General features: G+C 39.5%; 1 protein-coding gene across 1 annotated transcript in view; it reads left to right on the plus strand.

Moving 5' to 3' along the window:
- The window catches only part of Hmcn1 (hemicentin 1), a 449,244-nt gene that overhangs the window by 371,784 nt on the left and 49,938 nt on the right, over positions 1-27,522 (plus strand). Inside the window, exons 69-83 of the mRNA XM_050162915.1 lie at positions 4,021-4,217; positions 7,208-7,289; positions 8,593-8,729; positions 9,425-9,566; positions 10,653-10,797; positions 11,170-11,297; positions 11,619-11,775; positions 13,978-14,099; positions 14,273-14,437; positions 16,015-16,122; positions 16,868-17,005; positions 17,130-17,264; positions 19,942-20,211; positions 23,469-23,659; positions 26,892-27,105. Coding sequence (XP_050018872.1) covers positions 4,021-4,217; positions 7,208-7,289; positions 8,593-8,729; positions 9,425-9,566; positions 10,653-10,797; positions 11,170-11,297; positions 11,619-11,775; positions 13,978-14,099; positions 14,273-14,437; positions 16,015-16,122; positions 16,868-17,005; positions 17,130-17,264; positions 19,942-20,211; positions 23,469-23,659; positions 26,892-27,105 — 2,331 coding nt within the window. The remainder of the gene's footprint in view (positions 1-4,020; positions 4,218-7,207; positions 7,290-8,592; positions 8,730-9,424; positions 9,567-10,652; positions 10,798-11,169; positions 11,298-11,618; positions 11,776-13,977; positions 14,100-14,272; positions 14,438-16,014; positions 16,123-16,867; positions 17,006-17,129; positions 17,265-19,941; positions 20,212-23,468; positions 23,660-26,891; positions 27,106-27,522) is intronic.

The raw sequence follows: 27,522 nt of genomic DNA on the forward strand, positions 1-27,522 counted from the left end.
CCACCATGTCTACCCTGCTTTCACAAGGGTTCTGGGGATCCTGACTCTAGTCCTCATGCTTTCCAGACAGCACTTCACCTACTGGCCTATCTACCCAGGCCCTGGTAGATAACTTCTGAACTTTTCCTAAGAATTTAAAGCACATGTGATAATGGAAATTGGATATTCTTTACCATTGTCCCAAATAGTCTTAGATTATCCAATTTTAAGACTATAGTCAAACAATCAGTTAGAATAGCCAAGTTCTAGTTACTCGTGTGTACATTGAAAGGAAATACTTTAAGTTTATGGCCCAACATCTTACCAGCAAAAACAATCATTAAAAACAGATTGCAGTTTTCCTGTGTAAGGAACATCATGACAGTGGACAGAAAAGGAGAATAAATGAAATTACCTATTACAATAGTCAAGACTTTTTGTGCTCCCCCCGCCCACTATGATGTTGGGAAATTGCCATGCTCCTTTCACAGCACAGACATTCTCCCTACTGAGAACAGCAAAAAAGAATTTTGGCAGGAGCCTTGGATAGGAAGGGCTAGCATATGTTTTCAGTGTGTTCTGTAATCTTTCTCAGGGCACCTATTAAAATTCAATTATTTATGTGACTTTGAAAGTTGTCTTTATCCCTAGTTAAATTTTATGATGGTGAACCCAGCATGCATCTTACTCATTGCTGGTGCCCAGTGCCCAGTATGACGTCTGACATGCCAGAAATTCTTAATCTGTCTTTGTTGGATTGAATCAAAGCCAAACTAGATACTTCTGAGCGGTGCTAATGGGAGTTTTAACTGTAGAGGGAAGCAGGACAATATGTAAATAAACCTAGTGACATGCTCGGCAATATCTGCGTCTTCAAAAGGCAAAGGTGATGGCAGAAGAAATTTTTGCAGGCTATTTAGAAACCTAAAACAACCCAAAATTGTTTGGAGCTGTACACGTGAGCCGGACAGGTTACAAATCCCTACATAGCAGTTTGCCATCATGAGTAACAATGGATGAGATAATGTGACCCCTAGCACCAAAACCCACAAAAGAACAAACAAAAACTTTTGCTTTAAAGGGGCAAATCGGTGGAAAAAGTACAGATGTCCCTTAAAAATCAAACCAAACAAAAATCCTGAGCCTTTGTCTAATGAACTGCTATGCATAGCCTGGGCAATGCAGAGGACCGTCTGTAAAACAAGAAAACAACACATAAAATTAAAGTTAAGGTGTAGGGGTGGGTATGGAAGAAATCAGAGGGGAGGGATTAGGGGTCTATTTAACCAAAATGTATTATATATTAGTCAAAACTTCTGAAACTATAGATAAGTTAAATAAAATTTAAATATGTCTGTAAACCCTGAAAGCTTCAGTTTTATTTTCTAAAAAAACTTGAAAACATTGCAAGTTGTAGTGAGTTCAATAACATAGGCAGACCTTTAATTTGCAAAGAGCAGTCTTGCAGTAAAGAGCAGAGAATGGATTAAGTCAAGAATGGATTTGGAGAAGAGTATGTTATTAAGAAATGAGGGGGTGGTGGTGGCGCACCAGCAGAGCAGTGGTGGTCCACGCCTTTAATCCTAGCACTCAGAAGGCAGATACAGATGAATCTCTGTGAGTTCGAGGTCAGCCTGGTCTACAGAGCAAGTTCCAGGACAGCTAGAACCGTTACACAGAGAAATCCTGTCTTGAAAAACCAAAAAAAAAAAAAAAAAAGTGATGCTGGCTATTAAGAAGAGTGTGGATATGGTGACACATGCCAGACCAGGTGTGTCATTCTCATTCTCAGACTTGTGTGAATATGACAGCTTCCTTAATTCATTCTTCATCCTGTCACTAGTGTGATTTTTCAAAACTAAACCTGATTTTAATATTTCCTAACTTAATGTTTATCTTGGATTTTAATAATATCTGGGCTTGTTTCTGCGTTGTAGAGGCGAACCCAGGGCTTTGAGCATGTTAGGCCAGCACTCTGTCACTCTGTGACATCCCCAGTCCTACGAACTCTTGCTTTTCTCCTTAAGGGAGATGTCTGGAGGGTGGCTGTTGTTGCACTTGGTGCGCACTCGAGATGTTTGCCCTTCTCTTGATGGCCACATCATGGTCAATCTGTGACCTTGCAATGTCTGCTTACCTCCAGCAGAGCTCAGCACCTACTAGAGCAGGACAAATAGGAAGATAATCACCGAGGGAGGAGCTGTCTCTTTCTAGACTGTCTTAATAACTGAAGCTTATTTGAACTTGCTTATGGATTTCATATGTGGCGTTGATGTGACTGTATCAAGGATGAGTCTCAGTTTCCAGACTATGTGACTAGATGATTAGTAGCCCCATCACACAAGTGCACGGAATACTGGGAAAGGAAGCAAAGCAGCTGTCTGAATGCCAGCTAAATCTGGAGTGTTTATGTAAAGCACAGACATGGAGCTGTTTAGCTGATGATAGTATTTATTGTTTTAAAGATCAAAATTGGGATTTATACAGGAAACAGAGATTCTTGAGTAGTCAGAGTAGGGACAGTTCCCTCCCTTTCCTGAATATAAGATATATGGGAAGGTACAAAGTAAAATAGTTGACCTTCGTCTAACGCAGGTAACTTCTGCTGCCCTAACCTGGTGACCATAACCCTTTCAGCAGGAAGAGATCCCTAATGCCTCTTTTCTGTCTATCTGACTGGCATGTAGCAAATAATAAATAAGACTAATTAATGAAGAACTAGAGAGCCAAATTAGTGCTTTCACCTCATAGAAGTAATGTACTGGACAATGGAGCTGAAGGTGAGTAGACAGTTTACAAAACAAAAAGAGCTTCTTGTCACTCATAGAACGTTGAGATGATACCTCAACACACTCAGGTAGTGGTGGGTGGTGTTGACTGTGAGAAGGTCAAATGCCAGGGCCAATTGAAGGAGAGGAGTAGCCTTAAGCTGAAGCCTAGGTCTTTCATACGTATATTAAGGTAGATAATGTTTCAGGCTTTAGAAACCAATTTTCATTTAATTCAGTTAGCTATATAGAGAGTAATTATAATCTTTTAATCAGGAAACCATAGATCAGTCTTATAATACAAGTAAAATATATTTCAACAGTCATAAGTCAGATGGGCCGAAGTGTAAAAGAAGAACCTCCAGAGTCACACAAGTCTGTGTGTCGGTCTTCTTCCTAATCGGAGTCAGAGAAAGAGAGAGGGAGGGAGCGGGAGAGAGAGAGAGAGATTTTCTGTGTTCTCTTTTTCTAGATAAGAAAATGAGGGCTAACAAAAATTTAAATATAAAATTTCAACAATAACATATGTTATTGATAGAGATAGTAGTGAGTGCATCTTTTTAAAACATTTAATTTAAAATAAAGCATGCATAAGTTAAAGAAAAGCATGGTGGGTCTCATTGAATCTTTACGATGGTCTAAGGTATCTCATGATGCCTGTCCTCCTTCTGAAGATTTGTCCAGTTCCACTGACCTAACTCTTGGTGCTCAATTCAAAGTCAGTCTAACATCAGGTCCTGTGTTGTGAGTCAGATTCTAAACTGTGTGCCTGATTTAAGACAAAAAGACAAAAACCCTCAGCGCTCCCTCGGAGCTGTCCAACATCTGCTTTGACTGCCTTCTGAAAGCAAAAGCCTGAAGCTTGAGCTAGGAAAACTTTCCCTGGAAACTTGAGTGATCACTGTAAGAGAAGTCCGTTTTAAAAGGATTAAATTTGAGAGTGGTTAAGCCAAGGATACTTACTGTTCTTTCTCAGTGTTTAGACTCTTTAACTTTTTCTGGAGGAAGGTAATTTTAGAAGTATAAATAGAAAAAAAAATGAAAGAAAAGAAAGAAAGCTACTCCCGCCTAGACATAACAAAAACGTTCTGTGCAGAAACCGCTATCCCCAGGCTTTTGGAATCTTGCCATCTAGGAATGATCATTTTAGTTTCTATATTCCAATTGTTTTATGTCATATGCATGTAAATCTGATTTTTTTGAGCTCTTAAAATCAGGAATATTTTCTCCAACAACTAGTTTCTTTTCCTGTTGTCTGATTCCATGTCATTAGAACCACCTCACATCAATGGATCTGAAGGACCTGGAGAGGTATCAGTAATTGTGAATGACCCACTGGAGCTGACCTGCATGGCTTCTGGAATCCCTGATCCTAAAGTCTCCTGGATGAAAGATGGCCGGCCTTTTGTACAGACAGATCAAGTACAGATTCTGGAAGGCGGGGCCATCCTTCGAGTATCCAGTGCTCAGGTAAATGTCACCGTTCATATGATTATTATATTCTCTTTCCATTGTTATTCCCTAGTGCATGATAACTATTGAATAGTTGCATCCGTGCCTCTGAATACATCAGTGATTTTTGCCAAGGGTAAATGGCCTCTATAATATCCACAACTGGGGAAATGAGTAGGGGGATGATGAAGAATCTAATACAATGTTTTGAAGAAAGCAAGATTCCTTCTCATTAACTTGAGCATGTTTTCAAAGCTCCATTGTTAGTATGCTTTCTGAAGCTCTTACCTCTTTCTATGTAGTTCTTTCCTAAGCAGAAGAAAGCAATCCAACATATAAGATATGAGATTTCAGACTGTACTTTTCATCCCCAAAAGGAACTAACCAACATGGAAGGCTGGAGAAACAGTGTTTTAAATCACAATCTTTCAGTAAAATTCAATGGTTCTTCTGGTTTATGTTTAAAAAACTGATCAGAAATATGAACATATTAAAGACTATTCTGTGATATATTATAACATTTTTCATATTAATAATAAAGGTGAACTTTATATCATAAAGATTCTTCATCAGAGCCCTAATGCCTTCACTTATAAACTTCAGATAAATTAACAATGAAATGAATAATGACAATAATGATGATGGTGATAAAATCAATTTTATATTCTGGGGAGTTCAAAGGCAGGGAACATAATATGTTTGGGTTGGTGCCATAGAAATATATTACATAACAACAAAAATTAGGAAAAAGAATTCAAATTCTGGCTACTGATATAATCATCATTCTATATGACTTAAAATAATAAATTCTCTTTTTCACTTTGAAAAAAAGAGGGAGAGGGGAAGCGAACTGGATGAAGAGGAAAATAAAGATGTGTTTTCCACTCTGTATCATGTTAGACTTGGGGTGTCATACTCTTCACACTCTGACCACTCTGGGAGGGGAAAGTCTTCATTTCCAACATATAATCTTGACAGGCACAGCAACTGACCGTAGTGAGTAACGGAGCCAGTAAACAGCACAGTTCACCGTCAGTGTCCTCTGGAGCATATCCTTTCTTCTCCTTTCATTCCAAACATAGCAGAAACCCAGAAAGGTCTGGTTAAACCTTCAAACCATGCACTGAAGCAAAGCCCTTCAAGAACTTCCCCCTCTGCCTCAAGGAAATAAAACTTCTTGCAAGACTCCACCAGATGTGAGACAAACAAACCCCTGGGAACAGCATTGAGATGGGACGTGAAACAAGACCGAGTCTCAAGTTTGCCCTGCTTCCGCTGTTCCTGTTGTGTTGTCTTGGCATTTTGTGCACAGCTGCCACAGCATTGTCTAGTAATATGGGAAATCTTAATGATTTTATAGTTCTGAATTTTGTCTTTATATGTACTTCTAGGCTATGTATCATTACACCTAGCACTTAATAGCTACTTAGCAAATTCTGATTTGAATGGTATAGACATCTCTTTCCTAAATTATCTTCCATCATTAAGTCTGTGGCTTGCTCCGAGACAAAAGATGCCCATCCTATAATCAAATGCGTTCAACCAACGTTGTCACTGTGCTTTCTTCTTCTGAAGCCTAACACATGCCAACAAAGTTTCCAATGCATCTTCTTACCATATTTCAAACTGTTATCAGAGAAGCACACTTTAACCTGTAAATACAGATAGTGACTCTGGGGAAACAGATGGAAGCAAGTTGTTGGAAAATATTTCCTAGTGGAAGCAAAGTTTGAGTAGGCCCCAGTGATGCTTCAAATCTGACAAACTGAAGACAAGCAAAAGGAGTTTTATTCATCTAAAATGAATAAGCCTATGTCAGATGTTAGATGTGTTTCTCTCACACTGTCAACATTAGTGACTGGAGATGGGTTTGTTACGGAGCTGTGGGCTTGCCTTTTCAGCGAGGGTGACTAACCAGAGGACTCTGGAGATCCTCATAGCTCGGCTCCCTGCTGCTAGGTTACAGGCACATACAGCCCTGTAAGGCTCTTTAAAAAAGTCTTCTAACACACTAAGAACTCTCTCTCTCTCTCTCTCTCTCTCTCTCTCTCTCTCTCTCTCTCTCTCTCTCTCTCTCTCACTCCCCCCCTCTCTCTCTGACAACCATTTTCTACTTCTTAATCAAAGGCTTATGTGAACTTTTGTTTAAAGTATTTTTAACCGTTTTTCACTCTAGTCTTAAACTTTTTCAAAGGAATGTGTACAACCTAACAAAAAATCTTTTTCATAACGTATAAAGTCAGTTTTGACTATAAGAATTTTTTAATGCCAGTATTCTGAGAGTGTTTAAATAGTAAAATAAGTGCGATGGCTAGGGCTTTCTTACATTATAAAATGTGGTTTGGTAATAATAAGGTAACCTGTTTACCAGAACAATATCTCCAGATGTGGTGTCCACATAATGCCATACAGATGAAAACCAACTTCCAACATAAAACATTCATGAAGACTTTAAAATAATTGCTTTGAATTTTAGTCAAGTAGATGCTGCTGTCAAGCAACATTCTCTAACCATATATCTCAGTGACAGTCAAGATGTGATATTAATTTGTTTGGTTTAGTTATCTGGTGTTTTTTTTTAATCAGCTGCTTTTATAAATTCACTACATTTCCTTCCAAAAGAGTTTAATTGAAGTTTATGATCTGCAGCTTGAACCTGTGAGTGTTTATTTCCTCAGAATTAATATTAAACATCTGATCTACCATATTTGGCACTAGATCTTTTATAAACACACATTGACATACAGAGCCGTATAATTATGTATGTCTTCTTGATATTTTTGTATCAGTTTCTAAAATTCCTTTAAACGTGGTTGTATACATAACATATATGTCAGCCAATGTGCAGTATCAAGACATTAAGCATAATGAGAACTTTTGTTCTTTCTGTTGTACTCCCTCGTGTTATTTTGCCTTTATTGGTAATCTTACAGTTCTAGTGAATTTGTGGTCCCATCACCAACACTAGCACGTTAATCCTGTATGATTTCTTTGTCTGGGTTTTGTAGGTGGAGGATACAGGAAGATATACATGTCTGGCCTCCAGCCCTGCAGGGGATGACGATAAAGAGTATCTAGTGAGAGTACATGGTAAGTGTCATGATTTAAGTTTGACCCACACACAAACCTACTTAGAAACGATATTAGAAATGATCAGGCCATTTCACAGCACATCATATGTCTATAAATTGAGAAGTATATATTTTGTAAATTTTATTGTTAATAACTTATGTACTCTTTGGGTATAGTTCAGTGAGGTTTTTTGTCATTTGTCTTGTTTTCAAACAAAAACATTCAAATTTGTTATTTTAAAAATAAAAGAATATGAATTACAATAAGGAAGAGAATAAAAATAATTCTTAATTTCACCACACAATGATGCAATGCTTTTCAAGTGAACATTTCATTGCAGAAAAAGGTGATGATAGCTAGACATAGTAGCACATAGCGTCTAGGAAAGTTATTGTGTAAAGATTGCTTAAGTCTAGAGTTTACAACTGACTGCGGAAATAGAAAGGTCCTAAATATCAAAAATAAAAAAGTAATAATAGAGAGCACAGAATTTAATTTGCTTTATATCTCACTTAATGGTTTGATGAACATCCTTATGTTAATATAGTTTATAAGATCAATTTTAGGATTTCATGTTGCCCTATATCTTCTCCCATATTGGAGGATATTTAGGTGGTTTCTGCCTTTTTAGACATATTTTGAAATTTTTCTGTAATACACGTATTTGTTTACCCGTGCACGCATGAATACATATACACTTTTGAGGATTTTGGAAATCTCTAGAAAGTTTGCATTAACTAGACCCTTTTGAATATTACTTTTATATATAAATTTAAATCATTCTTCATGGTGAGGATTGTTTGAAGACTAAACAGATCTTTAATTTTCAGAGCCTAAATGACTAGGAATGCAGATTATCTGGAAAGTGTCCCTGCTATTACTATTCAAAATTTAGACCTACCTAAATAAATTATAAATATGATTTACTAAGAAATATGTCTGTACAAATCAATAAAAATGGATAGATTTCTTTATATCATGTGGATAGTTCCTGACTGGGTAATTTTTAATACTCAGGTATTTCCCAGTATTGATGCTGGCTGAAAGACTCCTGTGTGCTTCCCTTATCACCTGTCAGTCAAATGGTGATAATGATGTTATCCTATTATCCGTGTCATTGTTGGAAAGATTCTATTATTTAATAGACAACAGTGCTAAATAATAATGATCCAGTTTGCTTATTATCCACACCATAAATTGAATGACTAACAGTTGAAGTTCAGGCCTTTTATCGTATAGGAAACCTAACTGTTGGTGAACACTGACAGATCATTTACCCCCAGTTTATCAAATGCCCCTGATATTCTGTTCCCACGCTTAGTGCCTCCCAATATTGCTGGAATGGATGAGCCCCAGGACTTCACTGTGTTAAGGAACAGACAGGTAACATTGGAGTGCAAGTCGGATGCAGTGCCTCCACCTGTGATCACGTGGCTCAAAAATGGGGAGCGGTTACAGGTAAGCCTTCTGCTTGACTCCACAGATCATTTGTAAAAGGCCAAAACAGATGAGGAGCCTTTGCTGAGTACCCAAACTCCAGTCATTCCCTGCACTTAGGTGATGCCTACCGCCAATAGAGCATCAGGTCAGGGTTCTCACCAGCCCTTTGCAGCCAAATGAAAGCTGTCTCTGAAGGCTTTGTTCATCCTAATTCTGGTAGTCACTAGCTTCCAGAAAGAGTTTTAAAGAGGACTGAGAAGGGCTTGATTTGAATCATCCACCTTGTCTTGCATTTCCTTGTTTAATGGAGTTGGAGGCACTGTACTCTTGACTTAACCAGAATCATTGAAACAGAGAAAGGGGTCTTAACTATTACAAAAGCAAAACTAGTCAGATGGCAGGTCTCGGGTTCATTCTGGTGATTTTTGCTGTTATAAAATATTACTTGGGGTTTGGAGATATCACAGTATTCAGGAGTGCTTGCTGTTCCCTCAGAAGACCTGAGTTCCGCTCCTAGTACCTTACAACCATCTGTAACTCAAGCTCCAGAGATCCAGTAATATCCCTCCTGGCCCCCATTAGCAACCTCACACACTTGCACATAGTACATATACCCCCTTACACACACACACCAAAAACTTTAAAATAAATAAGATAATGTTTTATTTTATTTCGCTAACATTTTGATGATGTGTTTTGCTTTCTGAATCCAGGCAACACCTCGAGTAAGAATTCTGTCTGGAGGGAGATACTTGCAAATTAATAATGCAGATCTGGGAGACACAGCCAACTATACCTGTGTTGCCAGCAACATCGCAGGAAAGACTACAAGAGAATTTATCCTCACTGTAAATGGTAAGGAAAATGACCCTTTCACAATTTGATTGCGTCACCAACACTATTAGAATAGATGATAATGTTTTTCAGGAGCTTATTAAGTGAGTCCTTGTGGCCATGCTATTTACTTGGACATTGTTAGATTGATATTAGACCTATATTGCAAATTATTTCAACTCCAAAATGTAGATCTAGAGGTATATTTTAATATCATAGAGGATACCACACACACACACACACATGCACGCACACATGCACACAGGTACACATACATACCCCACAGACACACACACACATACATGTGTGCAATCACGTGCACACACAGCAGATCCAGCTGAGAGGAAACCATCGCACTGCATCTGTGCATGACAAATGGCCCGTCATTTAGTTTGCCTTGATTGGCGGTGACTTGATAGCACACTGTACATATGCACAGTGTCACAGTTTTCTTAGACACCATCATACGACTGTGGTTTTCTTAACTACGCACATCTAGGTGCCAGAACTTGCCAGCGTTTAGGAAGATATGTCGATTTCTCTCCATAACAGTCCCTTTGGATTTTAACACAAGAAATTTTACAACATACTGGATGACCCACACAGCTAATATCTCTAATACTAAAATTAAAGTTCAGGCTGTGTATTCCCACATGAACTCTCTGATTAATAAAACGCCTGTTCTGGGACTCGCATGATCAAGCACAGATGTGCTTTTCATTAAAACAGCCCACTTTCTGTTCTTTATTTAAAGCGAAGCTGTTCCAGCATTAACATTCTTTGACCATTATTTGGCTAAAGAGAAATAAGAAATATCAACTTTAATTTGCATCAGACCGAAGCTGAATTTTACTCACGCCTCTCTCACAGAGAGCCAGATTTAACATACGGTCTCGGGGATTTAAATTCCCCCCATTTATTTTTTATTTTCAAGTGCAGGCTGTCTTGAGTAAGGCTTCAAGAGTTAGGCTTTAATTCTATTTATTCTAACCTAGATTAGTGTAGACAAAGCTAATCACTTCACCTAAAGTTCTCCTTACATCTCCAGATTCTTAGTGAAGGCAGTGTTATTTGTTTTAACTAGACTCGTGTTTGTTTCTTGTTCAGTTCCTCCAAGCATCACTGGTGGTCCCCAGAGTCTTGTCACTCTCTTAAATAAGTCAGTTGTGCTGGAATGCTACGCTGAAGGTGTGCCAACCCCAAGGATAACATGGAGAAAGGACGGGGCTGTGCTAGCTGGGAGCCACGCAAGGTAACAGTGCAAAAGAGGGAAGATAATACTGTAATGAGAAATCAAAGTGTGAGTCTTCAGATATTTTTTCTAAAGCCATGATTTTGTTCTTGCTGTGTTTAGAATTAATATTTTCATTCTACAATGGGAATCAAAACTTAGTATTTCACAAGCCTAATTCCCATGATTATAATCCATCAGGACTACAAGGCTGCCGCTGCTGCATCCTGCACCTTCACTGCATCCTGACCCTCCAAGGGCCCTGTAAATGTCACCTGAAACAGAAAAAGACTCACAGTAGATTTTGTCAAGTCTGTAATGTTTATCTGAGTCACAGTGTAAATCATTGAAAAGGATGGATTCAGAAGGAAGTATCTGTAATCTTTTTTATAGATACTCCATCTTGGAAAGTGGATTTCTTCATATTCAGACAGCACACGTCACAGATACTGGTCGGTACTTGTGTATGGCAACCAATGTGGCTGGAACAGACCGTAGGCGAATAGATTTACAAGTCCATGGTAAATATACATTTACAAACACCTCCAGGCTTTCGGTCAAGTGACTTTTGTTGCTGTTGTTGTTTTGTTTTGTTTTTTGTTTGTTTGTTGTAATGAAAACTAATGCACTCATGAAGACCTGCACCTCATAGTCTAAGTAAGCATATTCCACTGCAATATGAACAAGGCAAGGCCCACAATACCTCTTTACTATGGGTTATATGACCATTGTGCAGTTTGTGACACTTGGCTGTGGCAAGTTACGAATGACAAATTTCAGGTCATCAGAAATACTGCACGTAACTTCCTAGTTGCTCACTATGTTTCCCTCTAATGTTTTAGTTCCTCCTTCTATTGCTCCGGGTCCTACCAATGTAACGGTGACCGTGAATGTCCAAACTACTCTGGCTTGTGAAGCTACTGGGATACCAAAACCATCAATCAACTGGAGAAAAAATGGGCAGCTTCTTAATGTGGATCAAAATCAAAATTCATACAGGTATGAATAATTCATTTATTTTAAATGTTTTAATTCCAGCTGACCTGAGACTATTCAAAGACTATTCTGTCTCAAAAAACCGAAAGAAAGAAAAGAAAAAGAAATATCCAAACTGACATTTAGAAACATTTTTTTAAATAACCAACATTTTAACGCCATCAGTGGGGCAGTAAATATATAACGAATAAAGGATTAGCCAGTAGGTAGAAAATATTTCCCTTAATATGGAATTTAATTTTCAACCTATCATTTTTTTTAATAAAAGGTGCAAGTTTTCTATTCACACGCCCTGTGAGGCTATTGGTGAGGTCTGTAGGCGTGTTCATCCCAGTGATGGTTTAGCACCCTCTACAATTTTATATTGGCAATGGATAGAAACATTTTTTGCATAAAAGACAAACTATTCTGTGAAAGTCAAAATAAAAAGTTTTAGTTGCAAAATAAAAAAGCAAATTTTGTGCCTTGAACTATAATGTAGATATTTAGCTGCTTGGATAGGGGGAAGCAAACGGCATTTTCTCCCGGGCCTACACTCTTCCAGCTTTACTTCCAGACCTTACAATACAGCAGTGTATGGCTATTAAATGGTAGACTTTAAGTCACTGGGAATTTCTGATGGTTTACGAGAACAACATCCCTTTACCATCTAAAGGTTAGTTACCCCATCAATTGATCTGCCAGAGCACTAACACCAAACGCTGCCATAGTGATACCTTGACAAGAAGTGATTTTGATTTAGGAGGAAATATGAAACCAAGAGTAATTCCTCTGAACGTCTATCAGCTTTGCCCTTCTCATCCTTTTCATTTTTTGACTTTGGACTCGGTCCACAATGTGTGGAAAATGTACAGGAGGCATGTCAAATATACTTCCATTAAACCAAACTCCCTTCTTTTTCCATTTCAAGTGTGCATGTATACATGTGTATAAACGTGTACACATGTATTTACATGTATAGAGTGTATGTGGGGGTGCCCCAGGTCTACCTAAGCTGATGTCAGGAGTTCTCCTAAGATGCTATCCTTTCTTATTCACAGTCTCAGGACCTCTCAGGCAAACCTTCTTACCACTAGCAATTCTTGCTAGCCAGCTTACTCTGGGGTCCCCGTCTGTTCTTGCTAGCCAGCTTACTCTGGGGTCCCTGTCTGTTCTTGCTAGCCAGCTTACTCTGGGGTCCCTGTCTGTTCTTGCTAGCCAGCTTACTCTGGGGTCCCCATCTGTTCTTGCTAGCCAGCTTACTCTGGGGTCCCTGTCTATTCTTGCTAGCCAGCTTACTCTGGGGTCCCTGTCTGTTCTTGCTAGCCAGCTTACTCTGGGGTCCCTGTCTGTTCTTGCAACCAGCTTACTCTGGGGTCCTCGTCTGTTCTTGATAGCCGGCTTATTTGGGATCTTTGTCTCTGCCTTCCAAGTCTGAAATGACAGATGAGCCACTGTGTCCCCTTGGCAATTATGTGGCTTACTGTGGATCTGAACTCTGAACCTCACATCTGTGAAGCAAGCACTTTAATCAATAAACAGTCTCCCCTGCCCCACACCAAACTATTTTTATTCTGGTATTGCAGTTTGAAGAAGACAGATTCTTTAATTTAAACTCACATTAAGTCATGTGTGAATATTTCTAAGCCTCTCAAACATTCATTTTCATGTTTTAATTATAAATTAAGGAAAATTTACCAAGAGATTTACATAGCTTCATATATTATACATGTTAAATATAAACATTATATATGCTACATGCATTCCCGTTTATATACATGCACATACATGTATATATATGGACACACACACGGAACATCTCCTAAGTAGCCATGGCATGTAAAGAGGTGTGGAAAGCAGGGGAAAGAGTGAAATGAATAGACCTCTACTTACTTACATGTCATATAACTAACCAAATACCCACCAGCAAAGTTACTGGTAGATTTTAAGATGCTTTATGTGAAGCATTTCAGATGGAGCCAGGACACATTCTGTGCTATTAAACCACGGCTGTCAATCTACTTTGTCCACTAGGAGAAGTAGTGTGATTATGACACACGTATTCAGGAAAAGCAAGGTTCAGTGTTCAGGCAACTCTTCCTGGCAGCTGCTTCTCACTAACAAAGTTCAGATTCATTACCATAGAGTTCAGTTTTGACATGCAAATTTTATATCAGATAACGATGCTCATTTAACACTCAGCTGGTCTTGGAATCTCTCTTCTAGGCTCCTTTCCTCGGGTTCCCTTGTCATTATCTCCCCCTCTGTGGATGACACTGCCAGTTATGAGTGCACCGTGACGAGTGACGCTGGAGAGGACAAGAGAACAGTGGACCTCACTGTCCAAGGTAGAGCTAGCGTGGAAGCAGGCAGAAGGACACATGCAGTGGTCTTGTCATCAGACAGCCTTTTTACGCCGACGTGACACCCACTCTCTGAGCACCAGGATGAAGAGGGACAAAACGGCTTTGGGAACGTGGAGGCAAAGGAAATGTGTGGTTTTCTATTTTTGCTGTTTCAGTTCCACCCACCATAGCTGATGAGCCCATGGATTTCCTGGTAACCAGACAGGCCCCAGCAGTCATGACCTGCACTGCTTCCGGAGTGCCAGTTCCCTCAATTCACTGGACCAAAAATGGCATAAGACTGCTTCCCAGAGGGGACGGCTATCGGATTCTGTCCTCAGGTAACAATAGTCTGTGTGTTCACGCTCATTGATTGATTGGAGTAGTTAGCAATGGGCAGCCTTGCCCAGCCTTTGTTACAACATAAGGAAAATATTTTTTTAAAAAAAGCCTTTATTGCTAAAGTGCAATTATGATAAGAAGGGGAAGAAGGTTTTAAAAAGGAAGCTAAAAACGAAATAACATGAAATAGCTAAAACTTACCTAATAAGCATGGTGACACGTTCACTAACTGCAGACTTAGAAATTCTCTACTTACCTGAGAGTCACACTTTTTCTACTGACCAAATAAAATGTTTATTTAAAAAAAACATGTTATGCAGAAGACAGAATTGGGCTTTCTTGAGACTATAGAACTAAACTGAGCCTCTGGTTTTTAAGGTTCATGTAACTTAGCAAAATGTTTGGGTGCTAAATATTATAATTTACTTTTTGACAATTATAATAGCCATGATTTGTACAATTTGTAGTACTGAGGTAAAAATAACTAAATGAAAATACAGGTGACTATCACTAAAAATAGATCTTATACTAGGTAGGTATATCAGGGACAGATTGAGTAGCAACTCATGTCCTTAGATTTCAGGGGTGTGTGTATATTGTTCTAAAAAAAAGTGTGTGTTTCTTTAATACACAGGAAACAATAGGACATCAAAACTCAGCATATAGCTTTGGTTTTAAGGCAGAAAATTTTGGTTAGCTCTCATGGATAAGTAGATTCTTTAAAATTCTATCATAAAACAGAAAGTGGCCGCACCGTGTAATTACAAAGTTCTGTGCTAGAAAACAGTGTAGAACTTTCTTTGGATGATGCATAGAGTTACCATAAAGTTGGCAGCCCCATCCAGGGTCTCAGTCCAAGGTCCATGAAATCCTGTCTGCACACAGACTCCCTTAGAGATGCTCATAGAATCATCCATAGTACCTAAAAAGGAGAGCCATTCAGATGCCCATCAGCTGGTGAACGGATATAACAAAGTGGTATTGTCCACAAGGAGGAAACCTATTTGGCTATAAAAAGGGATATGATATTGCACTTGCTAAAAATGAATGAATCCCAAAAACATGCTTACAGTGAAATTGGTCAATACCAAAAGCAACAAACCAGAGTATGTTATTCCTCCTTGATGAAGCACTAAGAAAAGGCAAACCTGTAGAGATTGCAGGTAGATGGCTGTGGCCCAGAGCTGGGTCTGGAAGCTGGAAGTGACCACAAATAGGCACCAGTCTTCTTGAGATGTTTCTAAAATCAGGTTGCTGTTAATCAACTCTGCAAATATCAGAATGGTATACTTGATGGCCTTTTAGTAAGTAAAATGTGCATCAATAAAGCTATGACTAATTAAGTGCTTGCTGGTGACGTCAAAAGCAACATGAGAAAGACATAGCTTACAGAATTAGAAAAATAAAGATGCACTCTATATTCAAACATTTCTTTCCTGTGGGAGACAGAGACAGGAGGACTGTAAGCACCAGGCCAGCTTGGGTTACAAACAATGTTTCAGAATGGTCTGGGTTCTGAAGCACCACCCTGTCACAAAAACAAATAAAAAAAAAACACTTTTTTTCCCTCTATTAGGAGCAATTGAGATATTTGCTACCCAACTAAACCATGCAGGAAGATACACTTGTCTTGCTAGAAATGCAGCTGGCTCAGCGCACCGGCATGTAACCCTTCGTGTCCAAGGTATGGAAGGTTGTTTGTTCACTAAAATCTTGCTGGGTACATGGAGTTCTTCTCTAGAATGTGCAAAGCTTGGAGTTTGCCCCAAGCACCATTCACTAAAAGTGTGCACATCGTGGAGGTAGGGATAATTATTTGTGTTCTTTTTTATACAAATAAATTAATTAATTATATTTATGACAGAATTATGAGATCATTTGTTTAAATGATCAAACCCTAGCAATTTTAAGGTGTTATAAGTGGTTCTTTTTTATTTTAAATTTTTTATTCATTTTACATACCAACCAGTTTCCCCTCCCTCCCCTCTTCTTGCTTCCTCCAATCTTGCCCCAACTCCACCCAACCCATCCACTCCTCATAAAGAGTAAGGCCTTGACGTGTTTAGTTTTAAAAAAATGGAATTATGTCATAGTAATGTCTTGGGAATATGTAAACCAGGAACATATTGTTCAATAGATGAAAATTACACATGGATGACAAACCACACAAAACAACCTAAAAAATATGTTTCTCCTTTGGTTTTTGTAATCTTTTCCAACATTGGTTTTTCCACCAGAGTTCTTTTACAACAGCTGGTATACAGCAAGATCTAAAGAACATCAGAAGGCCAGTCGTAGCTTTTCTCTTGTACAATCAACTCACTGCTGTTGGGGGATTGCGGATTTAGCACACTGAAGCTCGTCACTCTCACGGGCCAATGTTCTTCATAATAAACAATGCCATTCTTTGTGGTGGTTGACTTTTGCAGAACCTCCAGTCATTCAGCCCCAGCCAAGTGAACTGGATGTCATTCTAAACAACCCTATCTCACTTCCATGCGAAGCAACAGGGATACCAAGCCCATTCATTACTTGGCAAAAGGAAGGCATCAACGTCATTGCTGCAGGTACCTACCGTGATTTCAGGGTAGATTAGTGCAGTCTATATAGTGTTTGTCATTCAGGGATCTCTATAACTTTTTATGAAGCAAACATAAATTTCTTTTCTCTCTGCTTTTGGCTGTGATGTAGGCAAAAGCCTTGCTGTTCTTCCCAGTGGCAGCTTACAGATCTCCAGAGCTGTTCGGGAGGATGCTGGCACTTACATGTGTGTGGCTCAGAACCCTGCTGGCACAGCCTTGGGAAAAATCAAGCTGAATGTACAAGGTACTTGAGTAATTCATCCTCTTTGTCCTCAAAGATGTGTATAATGATATATACTAATGGTTGATAAGCGATAGCTAAGCTCCTCTGCACAGCTCTCTTCCCTCTTAGCTTGTGGAATTGTACCTTTTCCCCTAGAACTGTCCTGTAGAAGATGGTGTAACAGGTTCTTTTCACACCATGTGAGAAAACTAGGGAACCCATCCTATCTTTAACTTCCATGAAACTCTACTTGATTCAATAGCCACTTCTTTATGGATTCACTTTTTGTGGCTTTAGTTGCTCACAGTTAAACAGGCTTTTAAAATATGAAACTGGATATCCTGCAAATGAACAACTTGTAAATTTTCATTTCTTCTGAATATAATAAAACCTCACCTTCAGTGTGAAGTATAAATCCAACTGGCATAGCCCTGATTCCCAAACCGAGTCTCCTAGGCCCAGCATCAGATCACCTGTTGCAGGAGTTAGCACCTGTGTTTGGTCCCCCATCTTTATTTCAAGACAGCCTCAGGCTACAAATGTTGTAATATTGACAACTCACACATATCGCCAAAACTGAATGGTGTTTCCTGTGAGTGGAAAGTGTGAAAGTGTGGCATTTTTAGAGAGAATGGGATGACACAAAACCACAGTCTATCAATTGTCCTGCTTCATCTTGGGGCACTATTAACCACTTACTGTACCCAAGTTATAAATTAAACTTCATCATAAACATAGAAAGAGAGAAAACATAGGGGTATGGAATTCTGTAGAATCAGTTTTAGACATCCACTGAGAGTCATAGAATATATCTACTATGAAGAGAGAACAAATGTGTTTGTTCTTGTTTGTGATAACATATTTAATAAGATTGTTTTAGATTTATTTCGTTTTTATTTGTATGTCTGCGTGTGTCTTTCTGTCTGTCTGTTTGTCTGTCTTTGTCTCTGTTTATCTGTCTGTGCGTGTGTGCACATGAATACAAACAGAAGCCAGAAGAGGGTGTCAGAACCCATGGAACTGGGGTTACAGACCGCTTTGAGCAGTCCAGTGTGAGTGCCATCTTGTTAAAGTGTCTGTGCTGGTGTGACCAGACAGTGGTGGGCAAGGAGAAGGCAGAAAAGCATGAAAGAGAGTAGACCCAGCTGAGGAAGGACTGGGCACACTATCATGGGGTTGGCTTATATTCTCTGCACAATGGAAAGGGTGCAGCCAGGACTAAACATTTTTATGTGCTGTGTAGATAATACCTTTGATGACAGGAAACAGTGGAGTTGGAAGAGTAGTTAGACATGTCTAGTCAAGGTACCATGGTCTGAGAGACAGGGCCAGACTATGAGCTGCCCGAGAGTTAGGGGTTAGGAGAGATCATTATGGATGCCTTTGGAAACATAAATGTCAATCAAGGTTGTAGTTTTTTTGAAGATTAGAAGGAGAGTCTTATGTTTCTTGGGCTTCCAGTTTGAGCTTGAGGGACTGGAAATGCCATGAGGAAACACTAGGAGAAATAAGCTATGGTTTCTTTTTAATCACATTGAATGCAGAAATCTTTTAAAAATTCAGATGCAAATGTCAGCTAGAACATCGACTATGGATTAGAGTTCACAGCAGGTGTGTAGTGTAAGATCCAAGCTCATACACAGTCAGGGTTAACTCCAGAGACTAGCTATGGGTCCCTAAGGAGAGTATGGACAGACAAGAAGACTAAGGATGAAGTTCTAGGACAGTGCATTGCTTTGAACTCTGGGAAAGGAGAATACACAGGGAGGCAGGGGAAACCTGGCTGGAGGCTGGAGGAGAACAGTACTGAAGAAGAGAGTTGTTTTGAGTGCACTGTAGTTACAAAAAGACAGGAATCAAAATTATTCATTACTTTCAGCAAGATTGTGGTCATAAAAAAGAAGCTTAAGATTTGAATTTTTCTTCACTAGATGGTTAAAACGGTTGAACAATGAGAAGACAAAGGCACACATTAAATATTAGATAATATTTAAGCACTCCACAAACAGAGAGAGATATCTGTAGACCTCAGAAGCTTGAGGGATTCTAGATAGGGTCGTCTTTGTAAGAGAGTGTATGTGTCATAGCAGGCAAGCATCCAGCCAGGTAATGCTAGGCTCTATAAATAATCTTAGCACGGACATTTGTCAGTGTTTTTATGGTGGATGATTTAAGTCTTGGTAAAGGATTCCTTGTGAGGGAAATACTTAGCAGGTCTGAAATAGGGAAAAATGTCTATATATAGTTATTTTCTATAATCCATTTGTCTACGCATTCATTTGTGAATATTGTACTGGGCTGAGACGTCATGATAAGCTCTCTGGAAAATGCATGGGCGAAAGTGTCTTTGAGCTGGGTAGCATTTCACGATGCACGAAGGGCTCTTTTTAGAAGTTTAAGTATTCAAAGTGAGTCATAAACTTTGTGTATGTTTAGATACTTCTCTAGACCCTCACGAGTCTCTGAAATGCTGCTCTGAATGAGATCTTTCCAAAACATATGCTTATCTCATATAAAATCGACTACTGCTTCCATTTGTTCGTTTATAAAGACCAGTTTTCTGAAATAAACTCATGAGTTCTAATGTTCCAGACAAAACCAAACTACAGCGCTCCGTTCTGACAGTCTAGAACCTCGTTACCGCGGCAGGACCATGGGAGGTGATCTGTATACTCAGTTTGAACCTTCTGTCTTTTAGTTTCTCCAGCCATTGGTTCTCATCAGAAGGAATATGTCACTGCCGTGGATAAACCTGTCTCTCTACTGTGTGAGGCAGAGGGCTTCCCACCACCTGACATCACCTGGCACAAAGACGGGCACGCACTTACCGAATCCCTTCGCCAGCGCATCCTGAGCTCAGGCGCTCTGCAGATAGCGTTTGCTCAGCCTGACGATGCTGGCCAGTACACATGCATAGCAGCTAATGTGGCAGGATCCAGCAGCGTGAGCACCACACTCACGGTCCACGGTAGGTTGTTTAAAGCTATCCATTTCCATCTGTTGTGTCTCTGTGACAGTGAGAAAAGATCACCAAGAACAAATGCCATGACGGTCAAAACCAGCGTGTCTGGAGAACAGTGCCTGTGTGCTTGACCTTCAAGCCTGGGTTCCATAAGCTGTGTTTGCTTGTGTGTGCACACATCTGTGTGAGAGATGGCATCAGTATTTCTAGGAAAATCACCCCCTTCGTACTGTGACTGTTTTATGTGGTGACTGTGTGCATTTTGTGACTCTTCGGTTTTACTTCTTGAAGCGTTCTCATTTTGGCTCAAAAATAATCAGCATATGACCCAGATAACACATGCAGTTTAAACCTTATGAGAACTAAAGATTCATTGTTTTAAGGCAACACAGTCTTTTTTCTTTTCTGTATGACCTTTTTTTTCTTTCTTTGTATTAAGACGTTTAACAAAATATTTTAAAATCAGCATTAATGAGCTGGAGAGATGGCTCAGCCATTAAAAGCACAAGCTTCTTCTCAAGGACCCTGGTTCAATTCCCAGCACCCACATGGCAGTTCAAAGAAGTCTGTGACGCCAGTTCAGGAGAACCAATACCTTCTTCTTCTGGCCTCTTTGGGCACTAGGCACAAACATACATACATGGATGAAAAATACTCAAGCACATAAAATATACCAAATATGTTTTAAAAATAAAATAACTATCAGTATTAAAATGTTAGTTTTATTGTCTATTTCAAGATTAATGATACGATTTCCGCTAATGCTGCTGGTAGGAAACAATAGCAAATTAAACTTTCTCTAACTACTGTTTTTGGGAGTAGCTTTTTTTTTTTTTTTGTTAAGTGGCGTTTGCTTTTTACTTTATTAAAAATTTGTAAAATCTTTATTTTTCAACTGCATCTGACTCTGCTTCACTTCATAACAAGAATGACTATTTCATTCTTTTTAATTCTTTTTAATTAAATGAGTAGTATACTCAAGTTAAAAAATCATCCTTCCATATTCAGAGAGTCCAGTTTTTTTATCCCATGCTTTTTCAGTCCCAGTCCAGCTGGCCTTGGTGAGCTCTCTGAATATGGTGGACAATGAGGGCTGCTGAGAAGCCAAGAACAATGGCACTGGGTTTTGATCCTACTGCATGTACTGGCTTTGTGGGAGCCTAGCCTGTTTGGATGCTCACCTTCCTAGACCTGGATGGAGGGGGGAGGACCTTGGACTGCCCACAGGGCAGGGAACCCTGACTGTTCTTTGGACTGGAGAGGGAGGGAGAGGGGGTGAGCGTGGGGAGTGGGAGGAGGGGAAGGGAAAAGAGAGGCGGGGAGGAGGCAGAAATTTTTAATAAATAAAATAAATTTTAAAAAATCATCCTTCGTACGTTTTCCAACGAATTTCTTCTTTTTATTAATCCATTGAACTAGTAGTTATGCCTTTAATCTTTATCTTCAAGAAAAAAAGTTCTTCTGTTCAAAAATTTGTAGACATATTTTCAAAATTTCCCATGTGTCAAGGAACAACAAAACCATTAATACGTTTTTTAAATGTAAGGGTAAATATCTGTGTGCTCCAAGGTATACAATTTTTTAAGGAACCATTAAAACCAAAACCCCAGTCATAGACAATTAAGAAGCAATCAAAAAAACACTTCTTCTAGCTAACAATTAGTTCTAATATATGGTTTATTTTTCAAATTATTTATAAACTATTTCTAAAATGAAGCCTAGATATTAAAAGTACCATGTTTGGCTAAAGCTAATGTCACCTATAAAGTCATAGCCTTAATTTTTTATTTCAAATAAATAAAGAATTGAAAGAAACCTACTATGAACAAGGTATGGTAGCCCTTGTCTAAAATTTGAGCACTTGAGAGGCTAGGCGAGAGATTTAAAGGTTCAAATCCTTGACTACTAGTGAGTTCGAGACCAACTTGTGCTATAAGAGATCCAGTTTTACCAAACAGCAAAAAAAAGTAAACAGGTGTATGACTGTAGCCCCTACAAACCCAAATCAGCCAACACAAACTAAATTCCATGAAGTTTTTCTTCTTGTCTTTGTTAGTTTTGCTTTGTCTTGTTTTTTTTGTTTGTTTTTTAGAAAGAGAGAGCATCAAATTGGATGGGTAGACAGATAGGAGAGGATCTGAGATGAGTTGGAAAAGGGGGATGAATATGATTGAAATTTATTGCACAAGATTCTGAAAGAATAAATAAAACATTATTTTAAAACAAAATAGTGAATGACGGACCCAAGATAAAGTCAGTTAAAAATTCTAGCATGGGTGAGGAACAGCTACTAAACTCTGCCCCAGAGGAGGTGCCATTAAGGGTTGGTGGCTGCAAGGAAAGGAAGAGTTAATTTTCTTTGGTGGGGTAGCTACTGGTGGGTTGTCCATGCCCCAGAGAATGCCCTTGTCAGCAACTATAAACTCAGTGAGTTAAAAATAATATTTAGATAGATAGACAGACAGATAACTAGACTTTAAGAATCAGAGGGGATGGAGGTCACCAAAAGAGCAAGGCCTTCTAAATCAACATGACCAAAGCTCATATGAACTCGCAGAGACTGAGGCAGCACGCACCTGTACGAGTGTATACTAGGTCCGCTGCATATTTACTATGACTTCCACTTTAGTGTTTTCATGGAATTCCTGAATGTGTGAACGAGTGGGTCTCTGATTCTCCTATGCTCTTTTCCTTCTGTTTGCTTGTTTTATCCAATCCCGGTGTGTTAGTTTCTGTCTCATCTTTTTATTTTATTGTTCCTTAGAACCCTATTTGATTTCTAATGAGAGACAGAAACGGAGTGGGGCCATGTGGGAAGGGAGGCAGGGAGGATCTGGGAGGAATCGACGGAAGGGAAACCATAAACATGATATATTAAGTGAGAAAAAAAAATCTATTTTCTTTTTTATTTTTATTTATGTTTTAAAACAACCTTTCCTCATTTTACATACCAATAATATAAGGGGAAAAAAAAGGACATGAAGTCTGGGGAGATGTGCCCGAGGGATTTGGGGGGGGGGAGTTAGTTGTACAGGGGAAGAGGAATGGACCGATTAAAGATACATTGTATACACATATGAAATTTTCAAAGGATAAAAAGAAATATTATTTAAGAACTCGTTGCTTTCATATAACAAGGGACTATTTCATAGTCCCTTGTTTTTGTCGTATTCCTAGTAAAGTCACCCTCAAAGGGCTGTTTTATGTGCTGATTTTCAATGTGAGCTCAATTTTCTGGGTGACTGTCTTTAAATTCTTCATAGTGCCTCCGAGGATCCAAAGTACAGAAGTACACTACACAGTCAATGAGAACTCCCAAGTTGTTCTCCCATGTGTTGCTGACGGAATCCCCACGCCTGCGATTCACTGGGGAAAGGACAGTGTTCGGATAGCCAACTTGTTAGGGAAATCCACTACCCGGCCAGATGGAGAACTCGTCTTGGAAAATGTTGTGGTAAGTTTAGTGGATGTGAACACGCACCGTAGAGCCAAGCGATTAATTCGCCTCCCTCTTCTCAATTTAGCTCGGCAGTATTTCCTTATTACCGAAAGGCAATACTCCTATAAACTCAACAAAAGATTAATTTCTCTTACCATTCACTTTATGTCATTGGATTTAGAAGCGTATTTAACAAAAGAGCTAAAAGCATTAAGTGGCCTCCTCCTAAAATGGTTGTTTTAGTTTTCTGGAAAAAGTCTAAGTGGTTGTTGGTTGTGCTGTTCTCGGTGCTCATCATTACGTGTCAGGAGGAGACGCCAGACACTCCTGTGCGTGTCTGAAGAAAAATGCCAAGAAAGTGTCTTTCTAATAACTGACCTAAAAAAAACTAAAAAACAAAAACTGGAAACTTGGCTGGGCCGTGGCGGTGCACGTCTTTAATCCTAGCCCTTTGGAGGTGGAGGCAGGCAGATCTTCATGAGTTCAAGGTCAACCTGGTTTACGAGTGGTAGGTCCTGGACAGCAAGGACTGTAACACAGAGAAACCCTATCTCAAACCAACAAACAAAACTGAAACTCTATGGAACTATACAAATGAGGCGTTTCAAGCCCTCAGGCACCCTGGGGTCTGTAGAACAGCAGCCAGCAAGCAGAAACAGCTTGATTTCCAGTGTGTTGTACTTATTATGTCTACTTTTGGATGCAATCACTCTTCTAGGTCTTGAGGAAAAAATGTTTAAAACCTGCAAGACAGTGCCTCAGATACATTTAAAAGATCCCATCAATAAGGCATCTAGATGTTTTACTATTTTATTTCCATAGAAACAGATTTTTAACTTACATTGTCACAACTTGGGACCATTAGTGGTATGTGGATGGGGGAATGTTAAGTGTTCATTAAAAAAAAATAATAAAGCATGCCACCAAACTTAGATTGTTTTTATATTTACTGAATGGTGATAAATTTTATATTTCCAATTCTTTGGTGCTTCAGGTAAAAAAAATCTTAATATTTTAGGCCAGGGTAAAAATATCAGTAATATATACATCACCTCGGTGCATTTAGGCACATTCAACCAACTCATCTCACATTTATTAAGCACCTTCTCTTTGAGCAACTTGGTTTATTTAGGCACTGAGACACATCAAAGAGCTTAAGTGACAATGAGCCAAGTATGTTTGAGAAACTGGCAGCCAGTAATAGCAAAGAAAAGGCATGAGAAAGGAATCAGAGGAAAATGAAGGCCTCACCAGGTACCATCAGGGAGATAACAAAACAAGGATTCTTCCTACTCATGGTGAGAATCAGAATCCCTTTCAGGTTTCAGCCAGGGAATGATATTATTTCCTCTGTCTTTCTGAAGAATTAGAATCAGTCATTGTCTTAGTCAGAGTTACTATTACTGCTATGTAACACCGCGACCAAAGCACATTGGGAAGGAAAGGGTTTATTTGGAGTATCCTTCCACATCACTGTGCATCATCCAAGAAGTCAGTACAGGAAGTCAAACAGGTCAGGATCCTGGGGCAAGAGCTGCTGCCCAAGCTATGGAGGGGCGCTGCTTGCTGGCTTCCTCATTATTGCTTGCATAGCCTGCTTTCTTCCAGAACCCAAGACCACCAAGCTGTTCCTCAGTGGTGGCAGCACCACAATAGTCTCATCCCTCCCCCACTCAATCCCTAGTTAAGAAGATGCCCCACAGTTGGATCTTATGTAGCATCTTATCAATTGATGTCTCCTCCTTTCCGAGGGCTCTAGCTTGTGTCAAGTTGACTTGAAGCTAGCCAGCACAGTCATGGTGATGAAAAGGTACAGCAGGAGGGATGCAAGGTTAGAAGCAGAAGGGTACGGGAAGAAGGTCAGAAGTCAGATGGCAGAACTCATGGCTGAATGTTAGCCGGGTAAGAAGTTGGGGTTCTGAAGTTGAAGTCAGCACATTATGGGAGATTTTTCTTGGTGTTGGAGAAGGTGAAAGCAAAGGAGGACTCAAATATATGAGTCCAGTAGTCTGAGCAATGGGGAGGCTAAAACAGCCATCAGTGAAAATGCAGATGACGGCAGATGGCAAGAGAAGGAGCAATGTCAACCCCCTGGCCTCCCCTGCTGCACCTGCAGCCATCAGATATCAGCTGGTTATCCAAGCAGAAATCCTAACAAGTTCACTGTGACTAGAATTTTTAAATAAAATCTGGGTTTGAGAAGCTGGAAATCATCAGCATGTGAGTGGTGTTTAAAGCCATGATACTAGATGAGATCCTCAAGGGTCTGAGTGCAGAACAAAACTAAAAGAGGACCCAAGACTGAGTCCCTCACAAGTGAACATGAAGGCATTGATGTTAAGGGGAAACCACAGGAATGGATGGAGAAAGAGCAAGCCGGGTGTTAGCTGGGAAGCTATCGGAGCGATATCAAAGGGAAGACACTCAAACTCAAATTCAGTACTGCCCACATGTCAAGTATAATGAGTGATGATGTTGACCACAGGACTCAGCGAGGGAGACTCCAGAATCACTGGGAACTTGGCCTTCATCCCACCATGTCCTCTGATGGTTTTGGTCTCTGATCCCATTACCCAGAAGGCCCACTATGTTGTCAAGATGCCAACCGCCTTTTAGGGTTCTTTCTCTTTAGTGTGTTGCAGAGCAGCAGACCTTGTGGTGTTTTCTTTCTTTTTTTATTTTTTTTTATTTTTTTATTTTTTTTTTTTTGCAAATTGCAAGAGGTTTATTGGGTAAACACAGGTACCTGTGGGCAGCAAAGTCTTTCGGAGGACTTGTGCGCCTGCCGACTGGAGGGCGGGCTTTTTATAGGGAAGAGCAAAAAGCAAGTTTACAGAAGCAAAAGCGTGGTTATCGGAATGAGGCGGGGGCATGAATGGTTTCCTCTCTCAGCATGGGTGTCAGCAAAAGTCATCCTGTTCCTATCTTATTGATATCCTGCCTTGCAGTCTTCCTATCTCGTAGACATCCTGCTCTCTCAAGCACATGGGATGTTCTTACGAGAGCAGGCTGGCTGCTGATCCGGAGAATTTTTTTTTTTGTTCTACTTCTGTGTGGTATGGGTTTATGCTTAAAAGCACACATTTCAAATTACAGTATGCAGAATCTCACTTGGTGGTTTATGCTAAAAGATGGAAATTTAAATTGCCATTAGGTAAGCACGCTCCTTGGGGGAAGAAATGCTGAAACTGTATTTTGTGAAGGAGGTTGTAACGCGTTAACACTTGGAAAACTTGTGTTTATTTAGCTGGAGGACTCTGGCACCTACACATGTGTTGCTACCAATGCTGCTGGTGAAGATACACATGCTGTGACGCTAACTGTTCATTCCCTCCCCACCTTCACTGAACTTCCTGGAGACCTGTCATTAAATAAAGGAGAACAGCTACGCTTAAGTTGTAAAGCCACCGGCATCCCATTGCCCAAACTAACATGGACCTTCAACAACAATATTATTCCAGGTTGGTGGTTTCATTCTTCCCATTTGAATGCTTGCATCCACTCAGCAGTGTGGTCCAGTCTCTACATCCTCTTGGAGGTCATTGAGGGGTTACAAGTATAGAGTTGACTCTTTCTGTTCTGTGAAATCACAATCTCTGCACTTGAGAAATGGGAAAATAAGGAGTTCAAGGTCATCTTCAACTACTTGGTGAGCTAAGGTCAGCCTGTGCTATAGGAGACATCACTAAATAAAGCAAATGAATAGGGCGAAAAACAGATTTTTAAAATTATGTGCTTTTCCTCACTACAGATGCACTATTTATTCCTTTGAAAGGATAAGTGAATCACAAAACTATACATTCTAGGATACAAGGAAAACTTTTGACAACCACAACACAACCATCTTTCCCAGAGGAGACAGTATTGTATCTTAGGCT

This window comes from Alexandromys fortis, unplaced genomic scaffold (genome assembly GCF_014885135.2).
Source record: "Alexandromys fortis isolate MF-2015 unplaced genomic scaffold, M_Fortis_MF-2015_v1.1 scaffold_126, whole genome shotgun sequence".
NCBI classification, from domain to species: Eukaryota; Metazoa; Chordata; class Mammalia; order Rodentia; family Cricetidae; genus Alexandromys; species Alexandromys fortis.